Below are 15,154 nucleotides of genomic sequence, written 5' to 3'. Positions count from 1 at the left end.
TTCAAGATTTTCTAATTTTTTATTTAAACCCAACAATATTTATACTTCTAATGTTAATGAAGTGCATATGTTAGTAAAATTAAATGCCATAAGTAACAACTGCTTTTGGTCTTGTAGGCTCTAGAGAAAAACCAGCAATGGCTGATATATGACCAACAACGGGAGGCTTACGTCAGGGGTCTGCTTGGCCGCATATTTGAGCTAGAACAACAAAATAGTCGGTGTTCTGACTCCAAAGAAGAAAGTATGGAACTGCATCATTCCTCTAACACCGGGTTGTCCACCTTTCTCACGTTGGGAATGGTGCACTTTTCAATTTTTCTCTCATTGTGGGCACTGAGCAAATTTCAGGAAAATAAGGTTCACCACAATTATAGACATGAATAGAGAGAAGAAAAACAATTCCAAAGCAATAAATCAATAATGTGAATGGATAATTAATAAAAGTGGTTAAAGTGTGCCAAATGGCAGAGCTAACCAATAAAACTTGTATTAACATGTTTTAGTTAAAAAGCAAACCTCTGAGGGCCCCATTGTGGCCAACGGACTACATTTTGACAAGCCTGCTTAAACACAGCTGAAGTTTGAAAAAAAAAATGATGTGCATGCAAGATTGGGTGTTTTCCATCAATTTCATGTCACACTCTGTGAAAGTTGTAGGTTGTACTGTACGTCCTGGGCAGTAATGCATAAATGCCCACAAAAGATGAGACAATAATCCGGTAGACTTGGGACGCCCTGCAGAAGTCACTGAACTTTCTCATCTGTGATTTCCAGGGATCTGAGTTATTTGTTTTTGTCATATTGTTTACTATGAAACATAGGAATACAGTTATCCAAAAAGATTCCTGTAATACTTTGTTTGTAATTGATATACTCCTGATAGCCAGTTACTGAATAAAGCAAGTAGAGCTAGTCTTTACTTGAAATGGATTTGTTACGGATAAGATATTGCGCATACCTTTGTCCCGGTTCTACTTTAACCCTGTGCCAGTTAGTGTTTCTTGATATGTTCCAAGTAACCAGCCAAAAGGTGCCCTGCACCTGAATAGACTTGTCTTAGTTGATTGAATTAGCACTAATGTGTTTTACCTCTTGCTTCCAATTGGCCTGAAGATTCTTGCATCCTCAAAATTTGGCTGCAGCCACTAGTCCTTGGTTATTTCTCTGTTAGTAAAGCTTTTGCATGTTATTCTTTCATTAAAAGAAGATGGAGATTTTTTACTTTGTGAATTAATTAATTTGTTTGTAACCAGTTGTCTAATATTTTCACTTTACTTTGGGTCTAATAGTTTTGGTATCAATTTTGCCTTGCTATATACCTATAATCACCATCTAGACTAATTCAGTTTAAAGTTTTGGCAAAGATCTGTAGCTTGGTTTGTGGATGAGGTTGTTGACTTGCTTGCCGAGCTGGCTTGCTTTTGTTCAGATGTTTTGTCATCATGCTAGGTGACATCATCAGTGGAGCCTCTGATGAAGCAACGTCATTCTACTCTGCTTGAAATTTATACTGTCTGGTCCATTATGGTGAGTACTGTCATTTCTGGTTTTTAAGGCCATCGATTTAACTGGGACAAGGTAACCATAGTACCCCAAGCCAAACATAGACACGCATGGGAATTCCTAGAGGCATGGTTCTCCACCATACTTCAATCCATAAACGTATAGAACAGGACCCCATGTACACACCCATATAGATCAAAACCGGAAATGACAGTACTCACCATAACGGACCGGACATTATAAATTCCAAGCGGAGTAGAAAAACATCGCTTCATTGGAGGCACCACTGCTGATGTCACCTGGCATGGTGATGAAATGTCTGAACAAAAACAAGCCAGCTTGGCGAGCAAGCCAACAACCTCAGACTAATTCAATCTCGCTTTAGCATGTATTTTTTTAAATGTTTCTTTCTTGAGTGCCTGTGACTTAAATGACATGTTTTGATGTTCATAGCAAATCAACAGCTGGAAAATAAACAGAAATACTATGAGCAACTGCTTTCATCTACGAGAAGGGATTGTGAAGCACAGCGTGATATTGCAGAAAGACTTAAATTGGAGCTTTCTGATGTGAAAAAGCATTATGAAGAGAAGAACTTGGAGGTCAATGCCTTAAATGTCAGACTGCAAGCAGAACAAGGTTGCAGTAAATGGAAGGCTGATGAAGAAAAGAAGTGCTCAGCTGAAAAAATACAGAAACTTCAAACAGAGTTAGAAAATTTAAAAGCTCAATATGAAGAGGAGAAAAAAAGATCAGCGGACTTGTTATATCAGGTTAAAAAGACATTTTTTGTTAATACAGCAGACCTGGGTGTTTGGGCTCTTAAAACTGTTATAAACCCGTGCCACTTTGAGAAGTGAGAGTTCACAGCATGGGGTTGAATTGCTGTTTTAATGCTGGTTAGCATTCCCTCGATTAATGCATCTGAGCTGTTGAATGTGTGATTCATAATTGGCTTTCACCTTCCAAACAAACTTCCCAGACATCCTCCATGTATCTGTCTTTGCATTTGCTTCTCATTGCTCTGATTACATGTATGCACTTTTGGTGGTGGTGATCAAGTCTTCACCCATGTTTGTTAGTCTGTTTGTAAACAAAGTTTTTGAAGTACCAAGAAATGGACTTCATCAGAGCTTGGTACACAGAGCACAGTCCAAGAAAGAACTAATTAGTTTATGGTGAAAATACTGATCCACCAATTTTTGATTCAATACTTTAGGCAGTAAACAGATTGACAAGATGAGGTATTGAGCTGAAATGTTAATTTAGCCTGTATTTAGTATAAGATGCCGTGGTCTTAAAACCATTTGGAATGGGTCACCGGAGGCTTTTTAAGCAGATGTTTGCCATTTAAAGTCCCTGTTTATGCTCATTAAAGAGACTTCATGGCCTTGTGCCTGGGAATTTTTTGTTGTAGAAAGGTTCCCTCATCTGACTGCCATCAGCTGCTTAAGTGTAAACATTGTTTTGTCCATTTTAAATCCAATTAAAGGTGTACCCATTGTGTCCTGGGCATTATTGCTGGAGCTGTGAGGTGGACCTCTGAGACACTGGACAGGACACTTTCCAAAACAGTGTAGTCTGGACAGCGTAACCTTTTTGAGCAATGTTTTATTTCAGAAATTCTGTGAGGATCTCGCCAAAGAGAGATACTTTGGTATTCTGTCTTAATAGGGATCCAAATGGCAGATATCAGAAAAAACAGTGTGCTTGTGCAATTTTTCTTCATTCATCCATTTGGGCATCACTGACTTAGGTAGCATTTATTGCCTATCCCGAGCAGCCCTTGAGAAAGTGGTGACGAGCTGCCTTCTTCAATGCTGCTGCCCATTTGGTGTAAGTACACCCACAATGCCATTAGGGAGGGAGTTCCAGGATTTTGACCCAGTGACACTCCAGGATCAGTGATATATTTCCAAATCAGAATGGTGAGGGACTTGGACGTAAACTTGCAGGTGGTGATGCTCACATGTATTTGCCGCCTATGACCTTCTAGATGGTTTTGATTGTGGGTTTGGAAGGCATTGGCCTAGATAGAGGTCATGGGTTTGGAAGGTTGTACCTTGGTGAATTTCTGTGGTGTGTCTTGTAGATGACATACCCTGCTGTACTGAACCTCCGTGGCAGAGGGAATGAACACTTGTGGATGTGGTACCAATCAACCAGGCTGCTTTGTTCTAGATTATGTCAAGCTACTGTAGTGTTGTTGAAGTTGTACTCGTCCAGACAAATGGGCAATATTCCACCATGCACCTGACCTGTTTGTGTAAATTGTTGACAGGCTTTGGGGAGTCAGAAGATGAGTTATTTGCCACAGAATTCCTAGCTTTTGACCTGTTGTAGCCACAGTATTTATATGGCTGTTCCAGTTCCGTTTCTCGTCAGTGGTAACCCCGAAGATCTTGATACTGGCATACTGGACAGTGATAATGCCATTGAATGTTAAGAGGCAATGGTTAAATTCTCTCGTTGTAGACGGTCATTGCCAAGCACTTCTGTGGTATGATATTTTCTACTTCAGTCCAAACCTGAATGTTGTCCAGGTCTTGTCTCATTTTGGATATGGACTGCCTCAACATCTGGACATTGTACAAATATCAGTGAACATTCCCACTTCTGCTCTAATGGAGGGAACATCATTGAAGCAGTTGAAAATGGTTGGGCCAAGATCACTACCCTGATAAATTCCTTCTAGAGATGTCCTGGAGCTGAAATGAATGATCTCTATCAACCACAATCATCTTCCTTTGTGCCAGCAATGACTCTGTTCAGCAGAGGTTTTTCACCCCGATTCCAATTAACTTCAGTTTTACCAGGCCTGATGTCAAGGACAGTCCTTTTACCTGATCACTGGAAATCAACTCTTGTTGTCCATGTTTGAACAAAGGTCAGGAGCTGAGTGGGCCTGGCAGAATGCAAACTGAGTGTTAGAGAGCCAGATTCGCTGAGAAAGTGCTATTTGATAGCACAGTTGATGACCCTTCCGTCACTTCACTGAAAGGCTCATTGGGCAGTAGTTGACGTGTTGGATATTTTTCTGCTTTTTGTGTTCAGAACATACCTGGGCAATTTTCCACATTGTCGGTGTTTAGCTGTATTGCAGCAGCAGCTAGGTGTGTGGCATGTTTTGGAGCTGGAATGTTTATCAGGGCTCTTTGCCTTTACAGTATCTAGTATCTCTAGCCATTCCTTGATCATATGAGATGGATGAGTTGGCTGAAATCTGGCACCTGTGATGCTGGAGATCTCTGGCGGAGGCCGAGATCAATCATCCATTTGCCACTTCTGGCTGAAGATTCTTGTAAATTTTTCATCTTTGTTTTGTGCTGGGCTCCCCATTATTGAGGATGGGGATTATTTGTAGAGCCACCACCTCCAGTGTGTTGTTTAATTGTTGCATCACCATTCACAACTGGATGTGGCAGGACTGCAGAGCGTAGATTTGATCTATTGATTGTGGAATCACTTAACTCTGTCTATCACTTACAGCTTATACTGTTTGGCATGCTCACCAGGCTGGCAATTCATTTTGAGGTATACCTGTGCTGCTCCTGGCATGCCCTCTTGCATTCTTCATTGAACCAGGGTTGATTCACTTGCTTAATAGTGGGAGATATGTTGGGCAATTAGGTTGCATATTGTCTAGAGTACAATTCTGCTGTTAATGATGACCCACAGCACATCATGGATGCCTAGTCATGAGTTGCTAGATCTGCTCAAAATCTATCCCATTTAGCATGGTGATACAGAGTTGGATTTGACCGAGAACTAGCTCAAAAGGGTGTTACAGAAGACACTTGCGATGTAAGGGCCTACAAGTATATAGCCAAGTGCTGGAAAATGGGATTAGAATAGTTAGATTCTTGTTTTTGACCAATGGGTCAAAGGGCTCTTTTCTATGCTGTAGTCCTCTATGACTTCTGACAATGCTCATGAAACAGATTTAGAGGCTGTGGCATGTAAGTCTAGTAACCATTAACACAGGATTTGAATGCTGCATGTGTTTGCTTAGTACACAACGCTATCACTATTAATTTCTGACATCTTCAAATCTTTTTCATTTAATCTTCTAAGAAGGTCAAAACATATCTGTGAGCCAATGTTTGTTTGAGGTGAATAATCCTAATAGTAGAATTATTAATGTCTTTAAGATAGTTAAAATATACAAATGACCCAGCACATAGTCATTAGCATCCATTTGAGCAGACCCGTGATTTGAGGTTATGTTTTTGATGGCCAATTATTAACTGAACTTTGGTCAGATACCTTTAAAAGCAACAATACATATTGCTGTGGAGACATCCAAGGGAAGAATATCAGTTTTCCTGAATGGTGCAAGAAATAAAACCAATCTTAAATTTTGATTTAAAAATCAACCATGTTAACAAGTTACATTTTTTAATGTTCTTGCAGATACAGCTCCTTCAAAGGTCGTCTATAAATCAACAAGAAGAACAGACAAGAAATAGAATGATGGAACAACAGGTATAGCGATGGACAGTGCTGTTCTTAATTAGCATAAATGTACTGAAGTTTGTACTGCTGTCTAAAATCTGAAACAATTGTACTGTTTCACAACCGTTTCTGTATTTGGAACATTCAGTTACAGTATTCTGTGACTTTAATTCTACAGTTTTCCGCCACCTAATCTTTTTAATTTGCAATCTGATATCAAACAAATTAGGTTGTTTCGTAAATTCTGGAGTGATTAAGAGATAGTGGAAAAAAAGGTTGCCTTGATTTATAATGGATGTATTGAAGTAGCATTTCAAATTGAATTACAAAGAAACTTCAGAAATATAAAGTCTTAAATTCAAATTGTTGAGCAGTAACCTTAGTCAAGGTTGGCCAATACAGCAAGTGGTGAAAATTAGAGGATGGAATGTGCACCCTCTAGACTGTTTGCTCCTCAACAGGGGCTGAGACCAATATTGTGTAATGTTGGGGGGAAGATTTAAATTGGCATAGCAGGCAAATGGGAGCCCAAGTAGTTTGAGAAGGGGGACAAGCAAAACCAGAAATGCATGACAGAAAATTTAGTAATTGAAAGAAGAGGGATCACAATATTGATTAGAAAAAAGAATCACAGCTGTGAGGAGATTTGATGTGCTAAACAGGTTATCAAAGAAAGTCACTTAAATTGAACTGAAGAATATAAAAGGGACATTCTGGCAGTGTACCATATCCCCGATTCAGAAGGAGATAGATGAGCTAATATGTTGAAAATCTGTTGAGAAATGCAGATGTGATAAAGCAATTTTAATTGGGGATCTCAAACACTCTAATATTAACTGAAATTGAGTCAGTAGGAAGGCCATGGAGTGCTTGAAATACATGCAATTTAACCTGAGTACACCAAGCCTAACAAGAGAAGGGACAGGTCTGTACTTGGCTTTTGGGAAAGAAGCTGTTCAGGTGGAAGACTGAGCTTGGGAGAACGTCTTGATGGAAGTGATCATAATTCAATTACATTAACATGATTATGGTAAATGATAAAACATTTGGGTGCAATTTAAGTTGTAGAAAGACCAATGTTATTCAAATTTGGTGTGATTTGTAGAAAATAGTGAAATAGGGGAAAAAACTAGTTAAAAGTAAACTAATATCGTAGTAATAGGAGCAGGTCAAGGAGGAAAACAAAGAAAAAAGGCATGACTTCTAAATCCAGACCCCTCTAGATGTCAAAGAGCACATGGTAGGATAAGGTTCATAAAATCTCTTTGAACTCAACTGCAAAAAGATGGAGAATTAATGAAAATAAAGAGAAAAGATTTAATAAATGAGATCAAGAAAGTGAAGGCATGAGAAATATTAAAAAGTATCTACAATTACAGGGGGTTCTGCTATAATAAGATTGTTGCGCAGGAATGCAACTATCTGTTATAGAAAATCACACTATGGAAATAATGGGGTCTATGGGAAAAGTGGAGTTAGGGGCAGACCACCAAAAAATATCACTCAAAATTGCTCAAAAATCACCAAAAACCTAACACACAGGATAGCACAGTTTGAATATATGTTTAATTCATATCTAATAATGAAATAAAAGGAAATTTGATGCCTTACCTTGAAAAAATGTCAAGATGACTTGATGGGGGAGGTGGTTTTGAGGTTGCTCTGTTGTTAATGTAGGGCTGAGGGTCATCATCATCATCACTTTCAGGTGCAGTTGTGGTTGCAGGGTTAGGGCAAAAAGTCCTGAAGTGGATGGCTGTGAGCACAAGTGAATCTCCAATTAATACTCACTACCTGAATGCAATTAAATGCCCAATCTGTGATTGGCATGGAAGATTTTGGCACAGATTTTAATGAAAACTTTGTCTTGATGTAAGAGGCTTCCTTCATTTCCATCAATAATTGACATCTATAAATGTTGGGAAACATGATAATCAAGTGTGTAAACTGACTTTTTAAAAATAAAGGTTTGGGTGTGATTGCTATCAGGGAGCCAAAGGAACACAGGCTCAGGAAGCTATTAATAGAATGGGCAGAAAAGTGGCAGACGCAATTCGTCAAGAGACTGCTGAGATAATAGACAAGAAAATGGTAAAGTACAGAGAAATGTAGAGGGACTCTGGAGTGTGTGGTCCACAATTCCCTGAAGGTGGCAGTACATTGAAGTGGTGGTTAAGAGTATGGGATATTTTCCTTTATTAACCAAAGTACAGCATATAATTGGGAAAGCTATGCTAGAACTGTTTACGTCATAACTAGAGTAATGCACGTAGTTCTGGTCACCATATTACAGGAAGGATGAGATTGCACAGGAGAAGGTACAGAGGACATTGTACAGGAATTTGCCAGGACTGGAGAATTTTTGGTTATGAAGAAAGAATCAAATGGCTTGGGACTGTTTTCTTTAGAACAGAGGAGTCCGAGGCCTAAATTGAATGTCCAGAAGTAATTTTTCATTTAGTAGAGGCAAATAACTGGGAGTGTAGATTTAAATAATTGGTATAAGGATTAGAGGAGAGTTGAGATGAAAGATTTTCACCCAGTGTGTTGAAATGTGGAAATCAGTATTGAACGAGTGGTACAAACAATAATCCTGATCACATTTCAGAAATGTTTGGATATATACTTAGAAACCTACAGGCCTACACATTGAGAACTATAAAGTGGGATTAGCTGAATAAGATGGCACAGACATGATTGGATGAATGAGCTCCTCCTGTAACATACAGTTTCTGTTCTGAAGAGAATCATGAGCAAACTGATCTTATGGTGATCCCTAGTTATTGGCTGAAAGCCAGAAAGGGTCAGTTAAATTGGGTTTATATTGTTATTCTGTTGTGAAAACAGTTGTAAACAGACCTTTTGGAAATGATTACTATAAATCCGATTTTCACAATATGGTCATGTGGTAATGTTGCAATGACAGAAGCATAAATTACACTAAAGCAACATGATAACCTATCAAACTCTATCAAATCAAAGAAGCGAGTTGAGTGCAAGCCATCCCCATCTGAATGTCATTGTAATGAGATCAGTGTTTAAATTTGTGCAACTTTACTGTTTAATATCACAACTCATTTAATAGTCACACTTTGTGCCTATTGACTATCTGTATTAAATGCTAAGTTGAATATCTCTTTGCTGAATTTTGGGTGATGTTCGTTTCATATATGTGCTGTTTCTGCATTACACTATAATTTTAATGTGATGTTTATGACCAGACCAGAGCTCGGTTCCCAGATCAGTCTCTGAATTGTTTGTGCTGACCAGTTAAGACCATGTTGTAGCCGTTATTGGATGACACAGATAGTGACAATTGATCATTCGGTTTCAAGATTTTGTCTTTGCAAGTTGGCTAAAGTTCACTTGTTCTGTTTTTCTTTATAGTGACTGAATTCCAGCGTTCACAGTGAGAAAAGCTCTTCCCATTGTTTTATCTACAGTGTGGAGTGTTTCTCAAAACTGGCCCTCACATACTACGACATCCAGCCAATAAAACACAGAAGCTAGTGTTGCAGACAGTTTTTAACCAATTATTTTTTGCATATTCCTGGAGGGTAAATTGGGCATGTCAGCAAGAGGTGACTTTCTGCTACGGAGAGGATAATCTGCCACTTCATCTCTTCTTGTTAAGTCACTGTTTGAATATTTCACTTTAAATATGAGATTCCATAGGTTTCCCATAGGACTTTGCCATACGGTCATTGAATTTACATATGCAGTTTCTTTCTTCCATGTATCAGTCCTTTTTTAAAAAAAATAAGTTTTAGAATTAAAAACTAAAACCTATAAATAGGTCAGGTTCTGATTCATTATCTTAACAAATAATATTGGTGGTTGTTAGAATTCACATTGACACAACATGCATATAACCAGCGTAAATTGCTTTCTTGTCACCTGCTCATGATGTTTTGCCTAAAACCTGAGAGATGCTAAAATATGCAACTAGTGAAAGTTTGACAGCTTTTCACAATTTAGCAATTTTTTTTCTCTCGGTATAGAAGTAAAGTCTTGTTTCTCACCGAATATGAGCAGTGAGATAATGATAATGTTGCTGGACAACTAATCAAGCAACCCAGATTAATGCTTTGGTGAGAGTTAAAATCCCACAGCATCTAAATTTTAAATTCAAAAATCCGTTCTTCAATATATCTGGAATAGAATGTCACTCATTATTAGTGATATTGGAAATAAGATTGGTGTGAATCTATTGGGTTCACTAATATCCTTCAGAGAAGCTATGCTGCGTCCAGTCATGGCAGTGGGCAATCAAATCAACAGGAGGAGGAGCTCCAAAAACCCCTCATTCTTCATGGTGGTCGAGCTCAGTACATCAGTGCAAAAGACCAAGCTGAAACATTTGCAACCATCTCAAGTATTTGGAACATAGAGAAATCAGATTCCTGTTAAAGGTCAGGAATGAGCAAGAAATTCATCCAGTTGTTTGCATCCCTGGATACCTTTTTGCATTGTTCAAGATTAAACATAATTTATTTTAATAAATGTAGTTCATTCAAAATAGCCGGTGTAACTGCCTGCCAGAAAATTAGCTGCTATTATTTAGTTCTGCATGAAGTACATCAAAAAAAGTCAAACTAACCCTATTTAGAAGGTAAAATATTGGAGTTACTGAAATCTGAAACAAATCAGATGGCAACACATACCCAGTTAAAGTTATTTCTCAGGTGCACGCATCTTTCTTCAGAAACCATCGGATTTCCAACACAATGCCGTTTACTCAGTTATCGTTGAATGCACCTAAGTGCTAGAAAAACTAATTACTCATCATGCCATTAGCAACAGTGCAACTTATTATCCACTATAAACTACCATTTTTATGCCACTCTGACACGCATTAGGCATGGTTTTGACCTAACTGCAGCAATAGTGGAAGAAAGTTGAGACTCCTGTTTAATCATTATTTGAAAGCATTCATAAGGACTTTTGCTTCAAGGAATTCCACTGACCGGTTAATTAATTCAACTGTTGTGCATTGTTTCAAGAATTCTGTTATTTGGCTGACTTCACTATGTGGATGATATGACATGCTACTATGGGTGACTCATCCTTGATGATTAAACTTGTCAGTTGATTGCTTCAACCAAATGGCTCTTGGGAGAAGGCAGGAGAGTGGAGTTGAGGCTTATCTCATCAGCCATGATCTCATTGAATGTTGGAATGGACCTAGTGCCAAATGGCCTACTTACCTAATGGTCTTATGTCAATTAGGATCAATGTTGCTTTTTTTTTTCAGACAGTTGATTTTTATGTTGGATTTGAGAGAAAATATTCACAAGAGCTTGCATGGTTATCATTTTCTCTTTATGAATTAAATTTGAGATCAGTTTTTTGCAATTGATTGTTTGTCCACAGTGCACAACTTTGCAATCACAAAGGCCATAACAGTGATCTGTGGAAGGAGAGGTGTTCTGTTCCTCATTGCCTTGATGTCTTCACCTTGATCACCAAGGCTATAGACTGAAATTTTTTTTAATGCTATATGTGCACAAATTTTAAACATTTTAAAAAGCTTCCTTCTCAAACTAGTATAGATTAAAATATTTTACCACACATAAACTAGCACTCCATTGTGAAGTTTCTGGTTTTCTTTCATATAACCACGTTTTGAATTCTTTACAGATGCAAAACCTTACATTAGATTTTGAGAGCGAGAAACAAGATCGCCAAAAGCTGCAACACCAATTACAGAAAGTCTTGAAAGAGCTGCATAAGGCACGAGAACAGATCACCAGACTGGAGAATACAGTAAGGATTGAGCATTCATTTGAATGGGAAACATTGAATGATCGCGTAGTTGTTTCTCAAATGTGGTGCTCAGCAGGGTAGGTAGTAAGAGGAATATCAGGAGATTTGCATGAAGGGATTTTGTCAGCTGAGTAGGATAATCAGACTGTGGTTCATCTACTTTGTGCCTTACCATCCTGACAAGTCAATATGAAAATTCAATTCGAAATATTGTGGGATCAATTTGTCCGTTCTTAATGTTATGCTTGATTCCTGCCTCATGGCACCAGGGACCTGGGTGTGTGGAGTTTGCACATTCTCCCAAGTCTTGTGGGTTTCCTCCGGATGCTTAGGTTTCCTCCCACTGTCCAAAGATACGCAGGTTCGGTGGATTAACCATGCTAAATTACCCATAGTGTTCAGGGATATGCAGACTAAGTGGATTATCCATGGGAAATGCAGGGTTACAAGGATAGGCTAAGGAGTGGTGGGTCTGTGTGGGATACTCTTCGGTGGATTCGATGAACTGAATGACCTGTTTCCACACTGTAGACGTTTTATAATTCTGTGATTTTTGTGTACAGTTTGCCCATTAAAGTTTTCCCAGAATTTTTCTTCTTATGTTTTAGCTGATACTATTTTAATAAGAATTTGCTGCTTAATAGTGAGCGTAGTGAAAAATCAATTTGCTGTCGTTTGTTAATCCTCACAGGACTTTTTAATATAATTCACAGTGCAGCTGATGTGTTTAAACTATATATAGTCTATATGTTTTCCACTAAAAGGATGATAGTGCATTTATAGGGAATGCTGTCTTGACTATGGCCCATTTGAAAGAGGTTTTTGGGGATCTGCAGAAACTGCATGGGCAACATTATTCTGCATCAGCTGAGGTATACATGAAATAAAATCATGTGCTGGAGAAACTCAGCAGGCCTGGCAGCATCTGTAACATGAGGAAGTGTTAAAATTTTGAATCCAATGACAACTTCAGACCACCACATCTTTACACTATGGCTGTTCCAGAGAAGAGTCAACAGACTTTACGTTAACTGTTTCTCTCTCCACATATTGTGGCAGAGCTGCTGAATTTCTCCACTTTGTTTTCATTTTAGATTTCCAGCTTTTGCAGTAGTTTGCTTTTATTTGAGATATTTGTGAGATTTATTTAGCAGTTAAAATTAAGACAGATTTTAGGTTTTTTTGTGCAAGGTTTCCTCCCTTATTTGTAAATGCATGATTTAACCCTAACTCTTTCTGCACGCTGACCATTACATAGTCAATTATTGATTGTGTTGTTATTGGCAATCTGCACTTTTACTGCAACTGCTACATTTTTGTCAACCTTTCTTATTTTTTGGTTCAGTTTATGGCTCTCTGGCAACTATGTCAGCTTATTGTCCTCTTCATTTGGGGAAAGTCAGCTGAATTTCTATCCGTCTGACTTTTTAATTCACGTAATCTAGATTGAAAAAGAAATGCAATGTGAGACTAGCTATAAGCCTGCTAGACACTTGGCTTCTTAAAACTATTGGAGTGCTTTTTGAACAAATTTTAACAATTCATTTAAAAAAAAAACTACCTTTTGTTTCAGCAAGTACAAGACATCTGCCTCTCAGATCCAGTGTTATACAGGAATGGTGATGATGAAGACAAATTGCCTTTGCCAAAGTCCAACAATCTTCTTGATGAGAGTTTCTTGGCATGCCCCAAGTGCAAAGCTCAATATCCCACAAGTCAACACCGTGATCTTTTGGACCATGTTGATTATTGTAATTACTAGAATCCATGCTGCCCTTTTTTTCTCATTTCACTTAAAGTTGTAATCAGAAAGCTACAGTTTGCGAATAAACATTTGAACATTAAATGAATTTGATACTTAATATAATTCAGAAAACGGAGCAACTTGACTGATTTTCCAGTTCAAGTACGTTTGGGAAGGGTTAACTTAATTTTGGCAGTTTCTTGAGGCAGTATTTACCACCTCAGAGATAAGTGTGAAGCTGGAGGAACACAGCAGGTCAGGCAGCATCAGAGGAGCGGGAAAGTTGCTGTTTCAGGTCGGGACCCTTCTTCTTCAGAATTTAGATTTTCTGAGGAAGGTCCCGATTCGAAATGTTAATTTTCCTGCTCCTTTGATGCTGCCTGACCTGCTGTGTTCCTCCAGCTCCATACTGTGTTATCTCTGACTCCAGCATCTGCAGTTCTTGTTGTCTCTGAGTGAGTTATTAACTTCCACAGAACTTTTACAGGATTCGATCTACATTTGTCTTGAAATGCTCACCGGTAATCAAGTGGGAACCCTAAAGCCTATCATGCCTAAAGAAAAATTCCTGCCTGTAAAATCAGAGCATTTAAGACTATGGAATTTGATGCCTTTACCCAAAATATGTAAACACAATTTTCTTGTGACATTGCTTTTGGCCTTGTTTCGGTGATCCAGTCATGTTGTGGGTTAAGACTTCCATCCTGCAGGTCAGCATAGTCTTAACCATATTCAGTTAGTTCGTAGATAAAGCAAACTGGTAGTGAAGTAGAACTGGGACAACAGATGTACTATTATGTCCAGAATAAAGCTTTATGGAATGATTCGCACTGCAGAGCTTTGCTGCCACTCCTTTTAATATATTCTTCAACAGTGTAATAATATTTGGATCCCTTCCACTTCCCCACCCCCCAACTTTTGCTATTTGATTTGCACACGAAATATTTCTTCTTACTTTCATTTGATGAATTTGATATGCATCAATGATTTAGTCTGCTGTACTCATTTTCCCATTTGTGATGGAATGGATTTTGCTGATTTTAGTTGTTTGTTGTAACCTGAAGCTGCAGTACAGTACCAACTCTCCCTTCGTAAACCTGTTTTACTTATATTCCCATTCCTTCAAGTTTGTTGATGTACCTCAAAACAAACTACGATGCATTTTCTGCCTCCACGATTCCCAATATTCAAGTTTCTAACCATGTCTGAGGAGGTGCAATATCTGCCTTTGTTGCTTTGCAGCTAGTTCACAGACCTGATGTATTCTGTTCACATAGCTGCCTGCTGTCCTGGTCAGTCAATGGTATTTTGAAGTCACAATATCTGTAATGGTTTTTTTTTTAAATAAAGGAAACAAATGTTATATTTTCCCATCTACTTAGTGTAGATGATTACCTTTATGAAAGTAATAAGTTTAGAATACATATCGAATCTTCAATGCACTAATCACCAACTGAAATGTGGATGAAACTAAATTGCAGCAACTTCAATTTTTGGATTCAGTTAGTATTTGTTCAGCACTATAAACACCTTATGTTATACAACTCCATTTTGAATACAAGATTTTAATTCAAGTAACACTGATGGTAAGTTACTGCAGCTTTTTTCAAATTACAACAAGATTTTGAGACGAAACCTATGTGATAAATACTACTCTTGAAAAGTATTTTAATTATTTTAAAA

At 38.1% G+C, this 15,154-nt stretch overlaps 1 protein-coding gene across 1 annotated transcript in view; it reads left to right on the top strand.

Moving 5' to 3' along the window:
* Positions 1–13,577, top strand: part of cep55l (centrosomal protein 55 like) — a 26,145-nt gene extending 12,568 nt beyond the window's left edge. The window contains exons 2-6 of the mRNA XM_048609169.1: positions 118–244; positions 1,960–2,279; positions 5,920–5,991; positions 11,602–11,727; positions 13,301–13,577. Coding sequence (XP_048465126.1) covers positions 118–244; positions 1,960–2,279; positions 5,920–5,991; positions 11,602–11,727; positions 13,301–13,489 — 834 coding nt within the window. The 3' untranslated portion in view covers positions 13,490–13,577. The remainder of the gene's footprint in view (positions 1–117; positions 245–1,959; positions 2,280–5,919; positions 5,992–11,601; positions 11,728–13,300) is intronic.
* The last annotated feature ends 1,577 nt before the right edge of the window (positions 13,578–15,154 follow it).

This window comes from Rhincodon typus, chromosome 20, assembly GCF_021869965.1.
Source record: "Rhincodon typus isolate 14 chromosome 20, sRhiTyp1.1, whole genome shotgun sequence".
In the NCBI taxonomy this organism is placed as follows: domain Eukaryota; kingdom Metazoa; phylum Chordata; class Chondrichthyes; order Orectolobiformes; family Rhincodontidae; genus Rhincodon; species Rhincodon typus.
The sequence above is the reverse complement of the archived record's forward strand: the minus strand, read 5'-3'. Positions and strand labels throughout refer to the sequence as shown.